This window comes from Microtus pennsylvanicus, chromosome 13, assembly GCF_037038515.1.
Source record: "Microtus pennsylvanicus isolate mMicPen1 chromosome 13, mMicPen1.hap1, whole genome shotgun sequence".
In the NCBI taxonomy this organism is placed as follows: domain Eukaryota; kingdom Metazoa; phylum Chordata; class Mammalia; order Rodentia; family Cricetidae; genus Microtus; species Microtus pennsylvanicus.
In genome coordinates, this window is record NC_134591.1 from 72,783,805 (window position 1) to 72,804,354 (window position 20,550).

The window sequence follows — 20,550 nt, forward strand, 5'->3', positions numbered from 1 at the left end:
CATCTGCTCGCGCTCCAGCTGCGGCAGTCCCCCCTTCATCCCGGGGCACGGAGGCCAACTGCGTCCCAGGCCTCCCCGTCTCCCGCGTCTCAGGAACCACGTAGTAAACACCCGCAGTCCCGGGCAGCGCGCACCTCCCCCAGGCCTGCGGAGACAGCCAGGCAGGTTATGAATGGCCTGCCCAGCTCCTTTTCACACGCGGGCACGCGCACCTGCGCGCTCCAGAGGCCAAGATTTAATACTCCGGTAACAGCAACGGCCAACAGAATCAATGGCCCTCTATCAGACAGATAGAAATGCGCTCACGCTTCCCAGGCCTCCTCAAGGAGGATCCAGACCTGGCGACACAACCCATGTCCCTAGGTTGACTCTAATGAGGATGTTCCCCCTAATGTCACTGCCTTCACACACTGGATAGTGGGAATTCAAAGTACGCCTAACTTGGAACCTTCCAGGATATTGGATATGGGGAAAAACTAATTTCCACAGACGATCAAAGATTTGCTGTGCTCCTTCTCAATAAGTCAAAGTATGAATAAATCCTCATTGTATGTAAGGATGCATTCTGAGGCCTCTACCAGTTACCGGACACACGTTTCTGGGAGCAAACAAGAGCTAAATGCTACCAACCTATGAAAAGCAACATTTATTTTTTTATCTTTCACGCGCAAAAAAAATATATTTAGAAAAGCTGAAAAGTCACACCTAATCGCTAGAGATTTGCACTTTTTGGCTATTTCCTTAACGAGTTCGGAGGTTGGAGGATCTCCTGTAAAAACCGCTCGGTCACCAGCCCGGCGCGGGAATGCATCCGCGGCGCCTTGGCGTCCACGCTCCCTTCCCCACGAGCCCCGGGACACGGGCAGCCCATCTAGCCGCCGCTGCCGAGCGCCGGGCAGTCCGCTCCACCCCACCGCACCGACAGCAGAAGCATCTGCCGCTGCACGAATCTCCGGAGAGGTGCGGTCCCTGCTCCGGGTGCCTGCCACCTCCCAGTGCCGCACGATACCTAGCACGGCTGCGGCACCCGCGCAGCCCCGGCTCTACGGGCGCTCCGGGACCCGGCCGGCCGTGCTGTGCTGCGGGGCGGCGCGCAAAGACGCGACCCCACGGGATCCACTGCTCCCGCTTCCTCGGTGGCCGCACAGCAGTCGTCCGCCCAGAGAGCCGGAGCCAGCCGCGCGTCGCCGCTCCGCCCGTGGCCAGCAACGGGCCGGAGAGGCGCCCGAGGTGCCAGCGCGGCCCCGGTCCTCGTGTCACTCACCGTTTGAAATGCTCGATGATCTTCTCTTCCCGCACGTTCTCCGGTAAGTTTCCCACCCAGAGGTGCCTGGTTTCCCGGACCATGCTGGGCGGCGTGCCGGCGACCGTGGTGGCTGGCTCCCCCTCGCCGGCTTCGTACGCGGCCGTCAGCGCTGGGAGGCGGGCGCCGGGGCGGCGGCGGCGGCGGCTGCGGCGGTGGCGTCGGCAGCGGCGGCGGCTCCTCCGGCTCCCCCCGGTGCAGAGACCATCCCTCTCCCCCAGGTTCTGACTCTCGGGCCTCGCAGCTCCGCTCTGCCGCCACCACACACCCGAAGCCGACCCTCGCGCTCCGGCGGCGCATGCGCGCGGGCGGCGGCGGGCGGGGGAGCTGGAGGAGGGGCGAGCGAGACCCGGGCGGCCGCGACTACGACGGAGCCGGCGCTGAGGCTGCCGGACGCTTCCCACCGGCGCGCGCGGCCCGCCTCCCGCCGCCTGGCCACCGCCCCCTGACCGCGGGCGCGCGCGCGTCCTCCCGCCCCGACGCCGAGTTCCTCCCAGCTGGCGCGCAGGCGCGCGGGGCCCCGAAGTGGGAGGAATGCGGAGCCGGGAAGCGGCGCCCGCTCACTCAACTTAGTGCGCAGGCGCGACGGGGGGCGGGAGGCTGGCAGCCCGAGGTGCCCGGGGATGCTGGGGCTGCTTTTCCCCCGCGTTCAGGCGTTGTTCTGGGGAGACACAAGCGAACCGGGTTAGTTTCGAGGCCCAGAGGTTTCTAGAGGACAAAGTCCCCATCCCTCTCTGCCCTGCGTCACGCCCCTGACCGTTTCCGGTCGACTGGATTCCCCGCCTGCTTGGGAAAGTGGTCGGAACCAGTACGCCCTTTTCACCGCCCAGACAAGGGACTACAACTGCAGAACCCATCCCTCCCAAGAATCATTGGCTTGTAACATTAAGCAATTTTTTTATATGGGAGCTTGCGAAACCTTTTCCAAGATGTCTCTTTGCTCATAGTTACGGAACGCAAGAACTAGAGCTGAAATAATACAGGCGTCTCATACAGATCCCCTCAGAGAGTTTGGCATAGTTTGTAGTTTAAACAGGGGGTAATAGACCTCCAGCCTTTCCAGGCTTTTGAAACTTGCAGTTGACTTTTTACAAAAGGCCTCTTTACAGTGGCGGTGGTGGCGCACTCGGGAGGCAGAGGCAGGCGGATCTCTGTGAGTTCGAGACCAGCCTGGTCTACAAGAGCTAGTTCTAGGACAGGCTCCAAAACCACAGAGAAACCCTGTCTCGAAAAACCAAAAAAAAAAAAAAAAAGGCCTCTTTACAGAAAGATAAAGCCTTAAAAGGCAACTGTAGAAGAACAGGGGGGAATAGCTAGTTCATTAAAAATGTCAGCAAACTCATTCTTTTAATTCTTCATACACAAAAGTAATGGTGCTTCAGCTGAAGCCAAGATTCTATGTCTAGTTGTACCATTAAATATTATGAAGTGTGCCGGGTGGTGGTGGCGCACGCCTTTAATCCCAGAACTCGGGAGGCAGAGGCAGGTGGATCTCTGTGAGTTCGAGGCCAAACTGTTCTACAAGAGCTAGTTCCAGGACAGGCTACAGAGAAACCCTGTCTCTATAAACAAAAGAAATATATATTATGAAGTGCATAGTACACACGGGGTACTCACACCTAACAAGGGCTCTTTATCACTGAGCTACATTCCCAGTTCTTCCTGTTGTTTTGGTGCTGTTGTTTGTTTGTTTATCTTAAATTGGAAGGGTCTTTCAGAGCGGTTGTTTGTGTTTTGATAAAAAGGTTTCCTATAGCTCAGGCTAGTCTTCTAAGTCTGCATCAACCTCCCAGTACTGAGACTGCAGCCCTGAGCCACCATACTGCTACACGAACTGAACAGGCAGTATTTTGAATTGGAAAAATCATAAACAATAGCAATACTATCTGGGGTCACTTGCACATAATTGTTTCTTTTGTTCTACAAAGGGTGAAGGTGTCATTTCTTTTCTTTCTTATTTGTTTATTTTCGTCTGCCAATATTCCTGCGGTGGTGAAATCTGAGTACTCATTAGGCTTTCTTGTATTGGTTTAACACTCTTTACTGGATTTAATATACCTGACTTCAGCCGATTTGATCACCTGAAATAATCTTGGGACGGTCACAAAACTAAACAAGTCCCAACACTGAGATGGTACAAATGTGAGCTGGGTGTGGTAGCACTTCAGATGATGTGCTGCCAGCACTCCAGAGGAGAAGGCAAGATCATTAATGCAAAGCCAGCTGAGCTGCAGACTAAATCCCTGTCTCAAGACAAAAAACAAATCACAGGACTGGTACACACATACCTCAGTTGGTAGAGCACATTTGGAGCATGGAAGAAGCCCTGGATTTGATCCTCAGTATAAACTGGACCTAATGGTGTATGCCTATAACCTCAGTACTCCACTGGAAGGTGGGGGCAGGAAGAGCAGAAGTGAAGGTTATCCTCTGCTACATAGGGAGTTCCAGTCCAGCCTGAGATAGATGAGACCCTGTCTCAACAACAAAACGTTGTCACTTTGTCCATACCTTAATAATAAGGATATATTTGAGGGCTGGAGAGATGGCTCAGCCGTTTAGAGCACTGGCTGCTCTTCCAGAGGTCCTGAGTTCAATTCCCAGCAACCACATGGAGGCTCACAACCATCTGTGCCCTCTTCTGGTGTGTGGACGGACGTGGAGGGAGAATGTTGTATACATAATAAATAAATAAATCTTTAAAAAAAAAAGGATATATTTGAGCCGGAGAGATGGCTCAGTGGTTAAGAGCACTGGCTACTGCTCTTCCAGAGGACCCCAGGTCAATTCCCAGCATCCACATGGCAGCTCACACCTGTCTGTAACTCTAGTCCCCAGATCTGACACCTTCACACAGACACAAATAAACACAGGCAAAACCAATGGGGAAAAAGTGAAAAAAAATAAGGATAAAGATATAGCTGGGCGATGGTGGTGCACATCTTTAATCCCAATACTCAGGAGACAGATTGCCAGCCTGATCTACATAATGAGTTCCAAGACAGCCAGGGCTACACAGAGAAGCCTTGTCTCAAAAATAAGATAAAATAATAATAATAACAATAATAATAGTAAAGAGGTCAACATATGTGTGTATGTTGGTTTATTTTAGTGTTTAGCCTGCATTGTATTTGTATCAAATGTGTGCCTGGTGCCCATGAAGTTCAAAAGAGGGACCCCCTGAAATTGGAGTTCAGGGTAGCTGTAAGCCACCATGTGGGTACTAGCAATCAAACCCTCATGTCCTCTGCAAGAGCAGCAAGTGTTCTCAACCACTGAGCCAGCCTTCCACCCCTCTTTCTGTCTTCCTATCTTTTCTTGAGACAGGGTCTCACTCACTATGTAGCCCAGGCAGCCGCGTGTGTGTGTGTGTGTGTGTGTGTGTGTGTGTGTGTGTGTGTGTGTGTGTGTGTGTGTGTGTGTGGTTTTTCAAGACAGGTTTCTCTGTGTAGCTTTGGAGACTATCCTGGAACTCGCTCTGTTACACCAGGCTTGCCTCAAATTTTCAGAGATCTGCCTGGCTCTATATCCTCGGTCCTGGGATCACTACCGCCTGGCTATATGTTTTTTAATGTTGTTCTAGATTAGCTAGAGGGTTTGTTACAGTGGTACTGTTTTCCCTGAATAAAAAAGGTCTGAGTAAAGCCATTCATAATTAACCCCAGCACTCAGGAGGCGGAGGCAGAGGCAGGACAATCTTTGTGTATTTCAGGACAGTCAGAGCTACATAGTAACACCCTGTCTCAAAAACAGAGAAAAAAAGCCAAGTACAGAGATCCATTAGATAACTCAGCAGGCAAAGGTGCTTGCCATCAAGCCCCAAGTCTCATGGTGGGAGGACAGAACCAACTCCTTCAGTTGTCCTCTCACCTCCACAGGAGCACAACGGCCCGTACACACCCAGGAAAATCAACTGAGGTGGGAGGGGGAAAACATACGGTGGGGGTGGGGGAGTGGATGCAATAATCACTGACTTGTTTCTTTGTGATTTCTGACCTTTTCTATTGCAAAAGCTGTGGATCAATGCAAGGGACAGCAAGTACTTTTTGCATAGCCGGGAATGGACTGTTTCATTTTCTCAGTGCTTTGCATTTTTTGCTGGCAACACATCAGGAAACACTGGTAATGCTGTTCTCTGTTTCCTTCAATGTTATAAAATACTTAGGGGTTTCTTCATGAGCCTCCCATAGAAGGGAGGAACAAACAGACGGAGAAACAGAAAAGCAATCTACTCTAATTTTCTGTGGGTTTATGTTTTTTATTTTTATTTATTTATTTATTTTTTTTGGTCTTAGGTCACAGTGGAGAGATGACTCAGCAGTTAGAGTGAAGACTTGTCCTCTCAGAAGTCTCAGCTAGGTTCTCAGCACCCGTGTCCACCTCATAATCACCTGCAACTCCCCAGGTATTCCAGGTGTCTGATCTCTAAGGGCATCTTCACTCTCCCGCATGAACCCACAAGAAACACACACATACACATAATTAGAAATAAAAATAGAGATGAACATGGCACACACCTTTAATCCCAGCAAGCGGGAGGCAGTTAGTGGATCTCTGTAAGTTTGAGGCCAGCCTGGTCTACATAGTGAGTTCCAAGACAGCTAAGGCTATATAGAGAGACCCTGTCTCAAAATATATAAGAAAATACATTATAGCTGGGCACTGGTGACACATGCCTTTAATCCCAGCACTCGGGAGGCAGAGGCAGGTGGTTCTCTGAGTTTGAGGCCAGCCTGGTCTACAGATCAAGTTCCAAGACAGCCAGGGATACACAGAGAAACCCTGTCTCAAAAAACCTAAATAAATAATCTTAGTAATTGATGCTCATAGCAAAAAAATAAACAGAAGTTTTCCATGTCGAACTCCACAATAGAGCATTTATCTATGACCAGGCCTACCCCATGACTACAACGAAAATGTAAGTTGTGATTTACCTGTAGGAACAGATGAAGTGCATCTCTCTGAATAGTAGAGAGAATTCAAAAGGTCATATTAAAGCATAGTCGTTTGCAAAGAAGAACTAAAATAGATTTGCTTTTAATCAACTCCTATTTTCACACTGTGAAGAGCTGCTGTATTTAGCATGCTAGACATGCTCAAAGAGTTCAGTCATGCGTAATGGAAGCTGAGATGGGGAAAGCTTCTGAGCCTGAGACTGAGCTTGAACAGTACAGTGGATAAATTAATGTCCCTACTGAGGCAGAGGACAGAATAGTCACCAGATATTTAACAAAAATAGTTATGAATTGAATCCCAAGCTATTAAAATTAAGCTATTTTACAAGAAGACATGTACTTAAAATATACGCATCTCTTCTAAAAGCCATCATATAAAAACATGTTAACTAGCTGTAAAATGATGGCAGCCCTCAGCACGTGAAAACTGGATGATAGCAATGTGCGACTTGCCATTATAATCAGGGTTGGGGTTTTCAAAAATAAATAAATAATAAAACAAAGTATTTGAATTCTTGCTATTTCTGAGAGTCTAGTGGTGAAAGAGAATAATCTATGAGCAAAGTATTAAGCAGCATGGGAAAATTCTCTGCATAAACTACAGGACCCCCAAAAGGCTGATATTGTCTACCTGGTCCAACAGAGACTCTTTCAGGAAGCTAGCTCACCCCTCTAAGAGAACTAAATAGTGTATTCTATGTTGTATTTAGTTTTCCAGAAACAGAAAAATTGAATTTCTTAGAGAATTAGTTCCTAACTTTCTATACTTCTTTATCCTAAGAAAATTGTTCAGGGGAAGATTCCTTCCCTCCCACCCCCGGACATATGCCTCTGCTGTCTCTAATATCCCAAATTATTAATTAACTAATATTTGTGGAATTAAATTTAAATGCATTAGAGGAACAGAATATTTATAATGTAAATCATGGTCATCTTAAGTGATAGAATATTTTTCTTGTTTATTTGAGAATAGCTTCCCATGACTCAGAATGGCCTAAAAGTTGCCATTGTAGTCAAGGATGGCCTTGAACTAATCATACTGCCTCTATGTTGGGGTTACAAGAGTGAGTCACTTTGTCCAGCTAGAATTTGAATTTAAAAAGTGTGTGTGTGCCGGGCGATTGTGGCGCACGCCTTTAATTCCAGCACTCGGGAGGCAGAGGCAGGTGGATCTCTGTGAGTTCGAGACCAGCCTGGTCTACAGAGCGAGTTCCAGGACAGGCTCCAAAGCTACAGAGAAACCCTGTCTCGAAAAACCAAAAAAAAAAAAAAGTGTGTGTGTGTGTGTGTGTGTGTGTGTGTGTGTGTGTATGTGTGTTGGGAGGCAGTAAGTTCTAAGACAGCTAGGGCTGGCTACACAAAGAAATCCTGTCTCGAAAAACCAATAAATAAAAAAGCAAATAAAAATTCCTCTGTATTTTCTTAACTTCTCTTCATTTTCATAATTGGAAAGAAAAAGTCCTAACAAAGTTCCTTTGGGGTCATTAGTTTTGTATTGTTGTGCTGGGAGCGAACTCCGAGCTCCATGCACACCACTTGAGCTGCACCACCAGTCCGGTTCAATGACTTCTGGAAGTCAGCATCTTAATCAATCAAGGGTTCCTCTGAAATGTTAATACTTGACTACAATAAATCAACATATACAAGAAATCCCATACGAACAAAGTGTTAATGTTATTAGCACATATTCATAGATCATTTGGTTTGTTTGAGCTGGCCTAGACTCCCTATGCTTGCCTCTGCTGATGCTGGGATTAATGACATTTGACACCTTGCGGCCTCATTTATCCTTTAAAAACCCAAGTGCAGTGTTAATCGCCATTTAAAAAACAATAAGGAAGCCTGGGCAGTGGTGGTAAGCACGCTCAAGAGGCAGAAGCACAAAACTCTTTCTGGAAAAATAGAAACAAACAAAAAGAACACCACCACCAACAACAAAAAAGGAAACTCTGTCGTAAATGATATTACATTATCCAAATACCCTAGCTCAAGGAATTGTAACTTCTAAGCAATCAGGAAGTATGCAGAATGAGTAATACAAATTCTGACTTTTGACTACTTCAGAGAAGAGTATCCAAGTGTACTTGATAGAATATTAGAAACCAAAATACCAAATAAAATGTGGTTAGCTGCTCATCATATATGAATTAAAGTTTTCCAAAGATTTAGTTCTTCATCTCCTTGACTGCTCCCCTTGGAAGACTGCTCTAGTTTGAAGAGTGCAAACGAAGGAGGATTAATGTCTTCAGTCTGAGTGGGTTTTAAACTGGGCATAGGGGCTCTTGCTGTAATTCCACCACTAATGAAGCAGGGATCAGGAGTTTCAGTCATTCTGGGGCTACAGTCTGGGGGAACCTATGTCAAGATTAAAGGGTGAGAGAGAGAAAGAGAAAGAAAAAAAAGTTTGTTTTTAAATTGCTTGCACTTAAATTCAACATTTGCGATTTAGCATCAGCCTCAAGTCCAAAGCCAGCATGGGCTCCATGAGACTCAATCTCAGGGGGAAAAAGTGCAATGTATTCCTGCTGTACAAGAATGAATGGCTTTTTACCAGGGTGTTAAGAGATTCACACTCAGGTGGTCTTGCTTGAACAGCAAGCACTCATTCTGTTAAGCCATCTCCTGGGACCCAAATGTATGAATTTTCGTAGAAAATACTCAGACATAACTTTTTTTCATGCCATATGCCTCAAAATTTCTGGGAACCGTCTAACTTATATTTAGAAAATACTTTGAAAAGGGAGGATGCCTCAAGGTAACTTTCTTTGAAGAGCCTAGATGAATTTTAAAATACTTTTAAAAAAGAAAATAGAGCCAGTAAGAGTCAGCACTAAAGATTTTACCGAGAAAAAGGTACTAAATAAAACGTGGTTTTCCCACCTCCACACATCTAAATTTTAACTCACAAAAACAAGCCTTTAAAAGATTTTTTTTAAAAAATTCATCCTAAGAGTGCGGCATTAAAGAATACCTTTGCTAGTCATAACGCTCACCTTAAAGAAAATTTAAGATAAGTTTGGTGGCTCACACCCTTAGTTTCAGCACTTGGGAAGCAGAGGCATGCAAATCTAGCAATGAGACCAGCCTGGTTTACAGAGCTGAGCTTTAAGCCAGCAGAGCTGTATGCTGAGATTCTCTCTCAGAAAACAAAACAGGGCCAGGCACTGGTGGTGCACGCCTTATAATCCTAGCACGTGCGAGGCAGAGGCGGGCGGATTTCTGTGAGTTCGAGGCCAGCCTGATTTACAAGAGTGAGTTACAGAACAGACTGCATAGCTACTGGGAAAACCTGTCTCGAAAAAAAAACAACACCAACCAAACAACAAAAACAAAAAACCTCAGTATTTGCTCCCTTTTCCATTTTGGAAGAAGTGTGATGTGAAAGTACTTATTAAATACGATAATTCCTGTTCATGTAATATGCAACAGGAATTCTCCGAATTTACAGAATGTGTGACCCAAGGGTCACATCCAACCCGTGTATTACAGCCTTGTTAGAATTCTACCTCCTCTAGATCCGCCAGCAACACTAATGTTTCTCCAGGAACCGGTCACCAGCTCCCGGTTCCCACCGGGAAGGCAGATCCGGCTCCGCCCAGAGTCATGTCTGCTGACCTCATGGAGGTCAATGGCGCTCTTACACCTGCAGATTGATTCGCCGCCACCCCCACCCGTCTCCGGGGAAAGCAGCAAGGCCAGAGGCAGACTGGGGACTTCTCGATGTGGGTCTGTCACGGCCAGGGTGCTTCACCAAGTCTCTCCGGCTCACAGTGTGCATGAACACGGATCTCGGCGACGTCCCAGGCCGATAATCCGGGGAGGCAATTTCTCCGGCTGTACTGCAAGCTTGGGATTGGATGCATGTGGATTCCATGACAAGTGGGGTTTTTGGTTGCTTAGGCTTTTCTCTGAGAACCCACGGTAGTGACAAAATTTCCACTACACTCCTAGTGAAGAGGAATGCGATCACTATGGCTACTGCAACGCGAGCAGCCGGCGGCCTCGCCTGCACACGCGGCCAACAAGGGCGCCTTTGCAAAGGGCGCCCTAGGAAGACCGATCGGGCGAAACCCGGGCCTCCGGGGTCACCCAATCCATTGGGAACCTCTCAAACGTGGCACGGGAGCGTGTGGGTGAGAAACCAAGGCGACGCGATCCGATCCCAGTGCCTGGGCTTTGTTTAGCCTTCCTCCAGTACGCGACTCGGACCGCACGGACGACTGAGGATTGAGAAAAGGACAGGATCAGGGAGGTCCCCAAACGCGCTTCTCATAAAAGAGGCCACCACCAGCAAGGCGGAAAAAATAAAAAAGCATGCGGTCGGACTGCGCAGGCGCGCGGAAAGGCCGGCACCCGTTCTCCCCCACATCCCCCTCCCTCCAGGAACGCGAGGTTCCCCTAATGCGCTTGCGCGAATCGAGGAGGGAAACGTTGGGGGGGGGAACCCTGTCCATTGGGAGAGCGAACCACCCCCCACTCCCCCGCACAGGCGAGCGCGGCGCGTGCACGCACCTCTCTCACAGTCCCGCGGGCGCGCGCCACGGCCGCTGCCAGACGCCACGCGCGTGCGCTAGATGGGAGGGGAGGGGACGGGATGGTGGGGGAAGGGCCACGGAGCCGGTGCCTTTTTGCTGAGTTGCCCTGAGAAGTTTCTGGAAAGACGGACACAAAGGGAAGCTGGGGGATGGGGCTGCGACCTTTCTTTTTTTTCTCTTGAGAGGGGACAGCGGAAAACTCCACAAAGTACACGGCCACCGGCCTAAGCCCGAGGCCGACGCCACACTCGCCCCCAGGGAGGACACACGAGAACAGCAGCCGCTCCTAACTGGACCCGCCCGGCCCTGCAAGCGCTCCCCGCTGGGGCCAGGGACGGGGCTGGAGGACGCGGAACAACGGGGACGTTTGCAAAGTGGAGGCGGGGGCTCGGCATTCGGCGCGGCGGCGGAGGCGATGGCGGTCCAGGGGACCCCGTACCCCGCCGTCCATAACTCCGCTCACGTGGGTTTCCTGCCAGGCCGCTCCACTTGTCTTCACACGGGCATCCCCCAAACTCGGGAGAGGGGACCACGCACCGGGCTGTGACCGGCTACTGGTGTCTTCACTCCGCCGCCCGCCCTCCTAGCCGGCTGCCATTTTGTGGCGCGGCCGCCATTTCGCGCGGCCTGGGGGCGAGGGGAGGGGCGCGGTGCGCGGCCCCGCGGCTCGCGATGGGCGTGGCCGGCGGCGGACGCGGCCCCGGCCCCTTTGTTCTTCGCCTGGGGTCGCGGGGCCCCTCGGGCTCAGCCGCCTCCTCGCAGCGTGAGAACGGGGAGTCGCAGCTCCGAGGAGTGCGGGATCCCGGAGCCCATTGGAAGTGGGGTGTGTCCCCGTGCGGGGATGACGTCCTGCGTGGCCACTGAGGCCGCCGCGGTGGGAAGGGGCTGAGGGCGGGCTTGGCTCGGCGTCCCTAACCTCCTGCAAACAGTGGCGAGCGCGGACGGGTGCCCGGGGTGCTTCCTGAACGGTCGGGAGATAACAAAGGTGCAGAAACTCGGGTTCACCGAGCACCGGGAGGCGGGGCTCCTGCAACCCACGAGGTGAAGGAGCACTGAGAGCTTGTCTTCCATTGGCTGGCCCTCCTGCGCGAGGCTTTCACGACTCCTTCTCCCTGACCCAGAAGCTTAAACAATAAATGTGTTCTGCTGGCTTTCTTCTGTCTGTCGAGATCCACCTCCCCTTATTTAAAAAAGCCTGAGTTTTTAAAGAACGGACGGCAAAATACGTGCCCTTTCACGTTCCGGAAAAGCCGTTGTCTGGCTTCTTAGGGAATCTTTAAATGAGTATCTTGGTGTGTTTAATATTAAAGTTGTGGCGCTATTTAACAAAGCCAGGAAATTCGAAAATCTCATGGTGCTAAATTTGTCTTCCAGCTTTGTTTTTGTACAACTTTTCAAAAAAATGGTTTATGTGATTTTTCTTCACAACAGCCAGATAGCATAAAGGAATCAGCCCTTCCTGACTCATCTGTTTGCGTCTAGGCTACAGTAGGTTTCTTAGGGTTTTGGGTTTTTTTCTCGCAATGTATAATTATGAAGATTGCTTATGTTTTCTGTAATAGTGGGGTAAAGCTTATGATGACAGGATTAAAAGGTCAAAAACATTGTTGAGGGAACTGATGGGTATTTAGATGGCTTCCAGATGACAGAAATATAGGAGGCTTTTAGATCTTCAAATTTTCTTTCATGAGTAGGTGGATGGGTAGAGTTCTAAAATTGTATACTGTGTCTTTAAGATTATATAAGTTTTCTGAAACAAATCTTTGGTAGTGTTTGCTTAAAATATGTTGTCTTGGGCTGGAGAGATGGCTCAGAGGTTAAAAGAACTGACTGCTGTTCTGAAGGTCCTGAGTTCAATTCCCAGCAACCACATGATGGCTCACACCCATCTATAATTAGATCTGGTGCCCAGAACACTATATACATAATAAATAAATTTTAAAAAATAAATAAATAAAATATGTTGTCTTTGTCACCCTGTTTTCTGTAATCAAGTAAAATTTTAGACTGGGAAGTTAATAATAATAATAATATGGCCAACCGGGTGGTGGTGTATGCTTTTGATTCCAGCACTCAAGAGGCAGAGACAGGTGGATCTTTGTGAGACCAGACCAGCCTGGTCTATAAGAGCTAGTTCCAGGATAGGCACAAAAGCTACAGAGAAACCCTGTCTCGAAAAACCAAAAAAAAAAGAGGGCTAAGTGGTCAAGCATGCCCTGTAATGTTACATGGTCTTGAAGGCCACTCTCTCTAGCAAGGAGATGCTTCTGCAGGAGCCAGGGAGCAGGTGCTGAGGGAAGACTTTCTAGCCAGAGCCTTCAAGTAGGAACATAAGCAGCACACAGAAATAGTGTGGCTGAAAAACAAGCAAAAGCATGTAGGATATGTAGGTTTTTGTTTATTTTTACATGGAGATGTTGGATACTACAGTGTGGGGTCTTCAAACTTGTCCTGTACTAAAGGTTGACCTTGAACTGAACCTCCTGGCCTCACCTCCCAAGTGTCAGGATTATATACATCCCTGGCCACACCAACCTCTGAAATAAGATCCACTCCATACATGTGTTTATGTCTCTTTTACATGTACATGTATATGTCATGTGCACAAATTCATGCTTCACTGAATGGGAGGGACACATTTTGAGAGGGGTCATTAATTTTGCCTTTATTGGAGCATCATAATATCGCTTGTCAAACCAAAATGGCATGCCTTCCTGTGTGATGTCTTTTAGGACCATCTTTTTTCTTGGCTTTTTGAGACGGGGGTCTCTTTACATATCCCTGGCTATACTGGAATATGCTTTGTGGGCAAGGCTGGCCTTGAACTCACAGAGATACTTCTGCCTAGTGCTGGGATTCAATGCCCAGCTTTAGGACCCCTTTGATAGTCATCAACCTTTGCCAACTCTATGTGTAAGGCGAGGAGGTCCTTGTGCTCACAGACAAGGACCAGAGGATGCAGGAATATTAAAACACACTGTAATGACATTTTCTTGATGTTTTAACAAATAAAGCTTGCCTAAAGATCAGAGTATGGAGCTAAGCCACTAGAGGCCAGGGAGTGATGGCAAACAGCTTCAATCCCAGGACTCCGGAGGATCTCTGTTAGATCAAGGCCATCCTGGACTACAAAAGATTGAGACTGTCTAAAAGAAACAGAGCTCACACAAAGGTAATCCCAGCCCTTGGGAACACAGGCTTTAATCCCGGCACTAGTGGTGTGGAGATAGGAGTGCTGTGGCTGGGTGGAGAGGGGTGTGGAGACAGGAGGGATATGGCTGGGTGGAGGGGGGTGTGGAGACAGGAGTGATATATCTGGGTGGAGGCAGGTATAGAGACAGGAGTGATATATCTGGGTGGAGAGAGGAACAAAGGCAGAAAGAGGAACTCAGTGCTGTCTGAGGTTTAAGGAAGGCAGTCTGAGGACAGGATCGCCCCTTCGGTCTGAACATTGGTAGAGGTAAAAGAACTCTCTAGTGGCCTCTCTGCTTCTCTGATCTTCAGCATTAACCCCTATGTCTGACTCTGGGTTTTTATTAAAACCAGCTAAAACTCATGTCATACACACAAGATTGTTCATTTAAAGGGAGGGACACATAACCTATTATCTGCCCAGAAGGCTGGGAGCGGATGTGGTTAATAACCTGGTGACCTTTGCACTATTGGTGTGACTGAGCCTCTCTCAGACGCTTATCAGGAGCGAGTCAATCTATAGAACTTATCTTTATGGATGGTGTCACAGGTAGTCAATCTATAGAACCCATCTTTATGGATGACGTCACGTGTACTTTACAAAGAGTTTGATGTAGTCAGTTCTTAAGCCGGATTGAGTTAATTAGCACAGGACTGAGTTAATTAGCCCCAGGAAGTTTTTCACCAAATTGTGCTATGCTTAAAAATAAGCTACTTGGGGTCAGACTCCTGAAGTTGGAACCAACACTAGCTACTACCTTAGCTGGGCGGTGGTAACAAACGCCTTTAATTCCAGCACTTGGGAGGCAGAGGCAGGAGGATCTCTATGAGTTCGAGGACAGCCTGGTCTACAAGAGCTAGTTTCAGGACAGGTTCCAAAGCTACAGAGAAACCCTGTCTCTTTAAAAACCAAAAAAAACCAGACAAACAAAAACCAAACTACCTTGCCTCCAGTGATTGTCACTCTGCTGGCCTTGGTAGTCACAAGGGCACCCCTCCACCCCACCCTGCATCAGACATCTTTAGGCTTGGGGGTATTTGGACTGTGTTCTCCCCGTAGAGGTAGCACTTAAGGCCTGGGAACTAAGTGAGCTCATAAACAGAGACAGAAAAAGGGAAGTCCTTTATCTATAAAAGTGTGGAAGGTAGGAATCAGCAGAGCTGAGTGGGAGGAGCCACAAGTGAGGCAGAAAGCCGGTGGAGAGTAGGGTCCAGAGAGCCAGCTGGAGAGAGAGCAGCAGCTGTGGAATGACAGACTGTTGCCTGAAAAGGAGGGAGCAGAGCCCTTCACTGGGATGAACTGGAGAAAGTGATTGGATTGTTCCATCAAAGAAGTCAGAAGACCTGGCATTGTGGTCCTCCGTAACTCCAGATTCAGGGAATCCAAGACCATCTTCTGGTTTCCAAGGATGCCTGCATGCAAGTGTAAAGACATACACACAGACACATGTATAAAAATAAAATATCTTTCGAAACCAGCCTGGTCTACAAGAGCTAGTTCCAGGACAGGCTCCAAAACCACAGAGAAACCCTGTCTCGAAAATCAAAAAAAAAAAAAAAAATCTTAGCCAGGTGGTGGTGGCACATGCCTTTAGATCCAGCACTCAGAAGACAGAAACAGGAGGATCTCTAGGAGTTTGAGGCCAGCAAGTTCCAGGCTAGCCTGCTCCACATAGTAAGACTCTGTCTCAAAAACACAAACAAAACATCAACAAGTAAAGCCATCAAGGAAGACCCATGACACGGTCATGTGCATACAACTGGACACACCACAGTGGGTGTACACAATTGCACATACCACAGCAGATACACACAGCCGCACACACCACGTGAACATCACGTAACAGGAAAAAGAGAAAAAAAAAACAACCTCTTAATCTAAATGTGGGAGGTAGAAACAGGAGGATCAGGAGTTCGGGGTCAGCCTCGGCTACGTAATGGGGTTGAGGCCAGTCTGGAATGCGTGAGACCCCATCTCAAAAAGAAAGGAAGGAAGGAAGGAAGGAAGGAAGGAAGGAAGGAAAGAAAGAAAAGAGAGAGAAAGAAAAGAAAACAAACAGGCTGTGGAGATGGCTTAGCAATGTGGTGGCTTCAATGTAATTGGCCCTCACAGCCTCACAGGGAGTGACAATATTAGAAGGTGTGTCCTTCTTGGGGTAGGTGTGACTTTGTTGGAGGAAGTATGTCACTGTGGATGGATTTTGGCATTTGAAATGCTCAAGCCAGGCCCATTGTCTTTTTCTCTCTCTTCCCCTTCCCCGCTGCCAGCAGATTGGGGTATAGAACTCCCAACTACCCTCCAGAACCATGACTGGCTGCATGCTGCCATGCTTCCCACAATGATGACAATGGACTAAACCTCAATTAAATGTTTCCTTTAGCTGGGTAATTGTGGCATACATTTTTAATCCCAGTACTTGAGAGGGAAGAGGGAGGTAGATCTCTGTGAGTTCAAGGCCAGCCTGGTATACAGAGCAAATTCTAGGACAGCTAGGGCTGTTAAGCAGGGAAACCCTGTCTCAAAAAACTAAAAAACAAAACAAAACAAAACTGGGTTTTCCGGTTTTCCTTTTAAAACCCAGTGGTGGTAGTGGCGTATGCCTTTAATCCCAGCACTCAGGAGGCAGCAGAAGCAGGTGGATCTGTATGAGTTCGAGGCCAATCTGGTCTACAGAGCTAGTTCCAGGACAGGCACCAAAGCTACACAGAGAAATCCTATCTCAAAAACAAAACAAAACAAAATTTCCTTTATATGAGTTGCCATGGTCATGGTGTCTCTTCACAGAAATAGAAACCCTAACTAAGACAACAGGTAGGTAAAAGTACTAGCTACCGAAGCCCTGAACCCATGTAACTAGCTGGATTTGGTGGTGAGCATCTGTAATACCGTTACTCCCGTTGGGGAATAGGAGGTGGAGACAGAAGTCAGCTAGCCTGGAGTGTGCAGCTGCCACGAAAGAAACAAGAGAGACCCTGTGTCAGCAAGGAGGAATCAGGAACTGACACCCCTAAATTATCCTGTGACCTCCACACATATGCTATGGTATGAGAGCATGTGAATGTTCTCTCTCTCTCTCTCTCTCTCTCTCTCTCTCTCTCTCTCTCTCTCTCTCTCTCTCTCTCTCCCTCTCCCTCTCTCTCTCTCCCTCTCTCTCCCTCTCTCTCTCTCCCCCCCCTCTACACACACACACACACACACACACACACACACACACACACACACATTGAACCAAAGCCTGCTTTAACAAACCAGTCAATCGACTCAAATGTATCTGTAATGCTCTGAGTATCTGATTATTTGTTCTTTGTAGAGGGGTTTTTGTTTTATTTATTTATTTATTTTCGTATTTTTCGAGACAAGGTTTCTCTATATAGCCCTGGCAATCCTGGAACTTGCTGTATAGACTAGGCTGGTCTTGAATTCAGAGATCCCGCCTGCCTCTGCCTCCTGAGTGCTGGGACTAAAGGCGTGCCCCACCACCGCCAGGCCATTCACGGAGGTTTGTTTTGTTTGTTTTTGAGACAGCATTTCTCTGCATAACTGTCTTGGTTGTCCTGGAACCTTACTGGAGGTTTTATTATGAAAATCCTACTTCCTTAAAAGAGCCAAGAGAAATATTGGAAAACGTTAAATGTTTATGTCTCCTTTCAAAAATAAGAAAAAAAAATAAGTGTGGTATCCATTATATTGGGAAAATCGAAACCATTTGTGCAAAGATCATCCGGGTGTTTTTCTAACCATTGGTTATTGGCCTTCTGAAGAAACTGGACCAAATTTTGGTTTTAGACACAAGTTTTCTATTTACATGAATTTACATACAGTATCGTCTTTATACTAAACTTCCCTGGATAATATTCTGCATTTGTTGAGTAAATATTTTGTTGGCAGGGGTTTCCTAAAAGCATACAAATTTCGAGAATAAATCAGAGTGTAGCAGCAGCAAATACCCATAATCCCAGTCCAGGGGAGGTTGAAGCAGGAGGATTGCCAGAAAGATGAGGCAGTGGATAGTTCACAGAAAGACCCTATTTCCAAAGAGAGAGAAAATAAAGACTGGAATGGCAGGGGCTGAAGATGTATGTTGGTGGTAAAGGTTTTTTTTTTTAAAGTGTTTATTATTTATGTTTTCTAACCCAGTACCTTTGAACTGGATCCTCCTACATTATCCTCCACAAGCCTACTTTTGTCTTTTTCTGTTTTGAGGTGGAGTTGTCTTACTGTGTCTCCCAGGCCCGTCTCAGACACCTATAAACAAGTGATCTCTCACCTCAGCTTCTGGAGTAGTTGCAACTACAGGCATTTATTTGCTTTTTTTTTTTCTTCCTGGTTTTCCAGGACAGAGTTTTTCTATGTAACCCTGTCTCTCCTGGAACTCGCTCTGTAGACCAGGCTGGTCTCAAACTCACAGAGATCCTCCTGCCTCTGCCTCTGAAGTGCTGGGATTAAAGGCGTGTGCCACCATCACCTGTCTTATTTGCTTTGAATGCAGAAGAAACCCTATGCGTTTGTACAGCCCTGCTGATGACAAAGGAAGTGTCTGAGTGTGCAAGAATGGAAAGAGTTAAGCACATGGTCCATGTCCTAAAGAGCTGAGCTGCCTGAGGAAAGACTGCTCGCAGATGGGAATATAAATAGCTCTCTAGCAGAGGGCTGGAAGCAGAATACATTGAAACAGATGCTGGCAAGCAGATGCGGTTGAGCAAGTCTATGCAAGAAATGCCACTAATTGGCTAAGAAGACGACATGATCACCATGACTTCATTCTTCCAGCTTCAGCACCCCATCAAAGGCACTGGATTCCCATTTTGTATCTCGGGTAGGTTATGTAAGTATTTGGGGCTGTGTTTTGTATGTTTTATTCCACACGGAGTGATCATCTTCTAGAGCAGTGCCTAGCAAATGGTGGTTACTCATTAAGTATTCATTGGGTTTTAGAAATGAATCCATTATCTGTACTGCCTATGGTGCAGCCTGTGATGCCAGCACTAGGGAAGGGAAAACAGCCAGCCTGGGCTACATAACGGGTTCGAGGGTAGCAGTCTGGGCTACATAAGACTCTCAAAAAAAAAAAACAAAAACCCAACATCATTGTGTCACACCCTTACCATCCCAGCTCTTAGAAGTTAGAAGGCTAGCCGAGCGGTAGTGGCACACACCTTTAATTCTACCACTCGGGAGGCAGAGGCAGGCGGATCTTTGCAAATTTGAGGCTAGCCTGGTCTACAAGAGCTAGTTCCAGGACAGGCTCCAAAACTACAAAGAAACCCAGTCTCAAAACAAACAAACAAAAGAAGTTAGAAGGCTAAGACAGAAGGACCAGAATTCAAGTCCATCTCTAGCTATACCGTGTGTTTCAGACTTGGCTGGGTTACAGAAGACTATATATCTCAGGCTGGAGAGACGGCTCAGCAGTTAAGAGCAGTTATTGCTCTTTCTGAAGACCCAAATTTGAAAGCCATCCTCTGGTCTCTCCAGGTACCAGGTATGCTTAGGGTGCACATATGTTTTTTTTGTGTGTGTTTGTGTTTTTCGAGACAGGGTTTCTCTGTGGTTTTGGAGCCTGTCCTGGAACTAGCTCTTGTAGACCAGGATGGTCTCAAACTCACAGAGATCCGCCTGCCTCTGCCTCCCGAGTGCTGGGATTAAAGGCGTGTGCCACCACCGCCCGGCAGGGTGCACATATGTTGTAATAGGAGTGGTGGGGCTGTGTCCCCGGCACCCGGCCGCCCACACGGCTAGCTTATGCCCAGAAATAATTACACGGAAACTGTATTCTTTTAAACACTGCCTGGCCCATTAGTTCCAGCCTCTTATTGGCTAGCTCTTACATATTGATCTAACCCATTTCTAATATTCTGTATAGCCCACGAGGTGGCTTACCAGGGAAGATCTTAATCTGTGTCTGTGTTGGGTGGGAGAATCATGGCGACTCACTGACTCAGCTTTCTTTCTCCCAGCATTCTGTTCTGTTTACTCCACCCACCTAACGGTTGGCCTATCAAATGGGCCTAGGCAGTTTCTTTATTAATTAACCAATGAAAGCAACAGATTAGAAAGAAATCACTCCCACATCATTTCCCCTTTTTCTGTTTAAACAAAAAAGGCTTTCATTTTAACATAGTAAAATTACATATAGCAAAACAGTTATCAAGCAAGAATTACACTTACAATATTTACATCTATTTTATCTTTTATCATAACTAAGGAAAACTATAACTATCCATTCTTCAACTCCATCAAAGACTCCAGAAGGAATATTACCTAAGCAAATAAGAAATCCAAACTCTAGAAATGACAGAGACATCTCGCTGCCTGGACAGTCACCCAAAGTTCCTCTGCACCGTTGGGGCATCCATCTTTGGCCTACAGGCCCATAGTTTCCAGCAGACATTTCCATGAAGCAGAAAATTTCAAAGACAGTTTAGTCATTTTCTGCTGTGTCCTGCAGAATGTCTCGCAGACTCTTTCATGAATCAAGAACCCCAAAAGATCATCTCACCTTTAGGCTAGTTCAGCAGTCCTCTCTCTGCGGGTTCTTTGTGTCCAGTTTATGCATCAGTCCAA

At 47.4% G+C, this 20,550-nt stretch overlaps 1 protein-coding gene across 3 annotated transcripts in view; it reads right to left on the reverse strand.

The window, feature by feature from the left end:
• The window catches only part of Spen (spen family transcriptional repressor), a 76,086-nt gene extending 73,899 nt beyond the window's left edge, over positions 1 to 2,187 (reverse strand). The window contains exon 1 of one of the 3 annotated variants that reach the window (XM_075945665.1): positions 1,265 to 2,187. In XM_075945665.1, coding sequence (XP_075801780.1) covers positions 1,265 to 1,347 — 83 coding nt within the window. In that variant the 5' untranslated portion in view covers positions 1,348 to 2,187. The remainder of the gene's footprint in view (positions 1 to 1,264) is intronic. The other 2 variants (XM_075945663.1, XM_075945662.1) reach the window with 2 other exon arrangements.
• Positions 2,188 to 20,550: the final 18,363 nt, after the last annotated feature.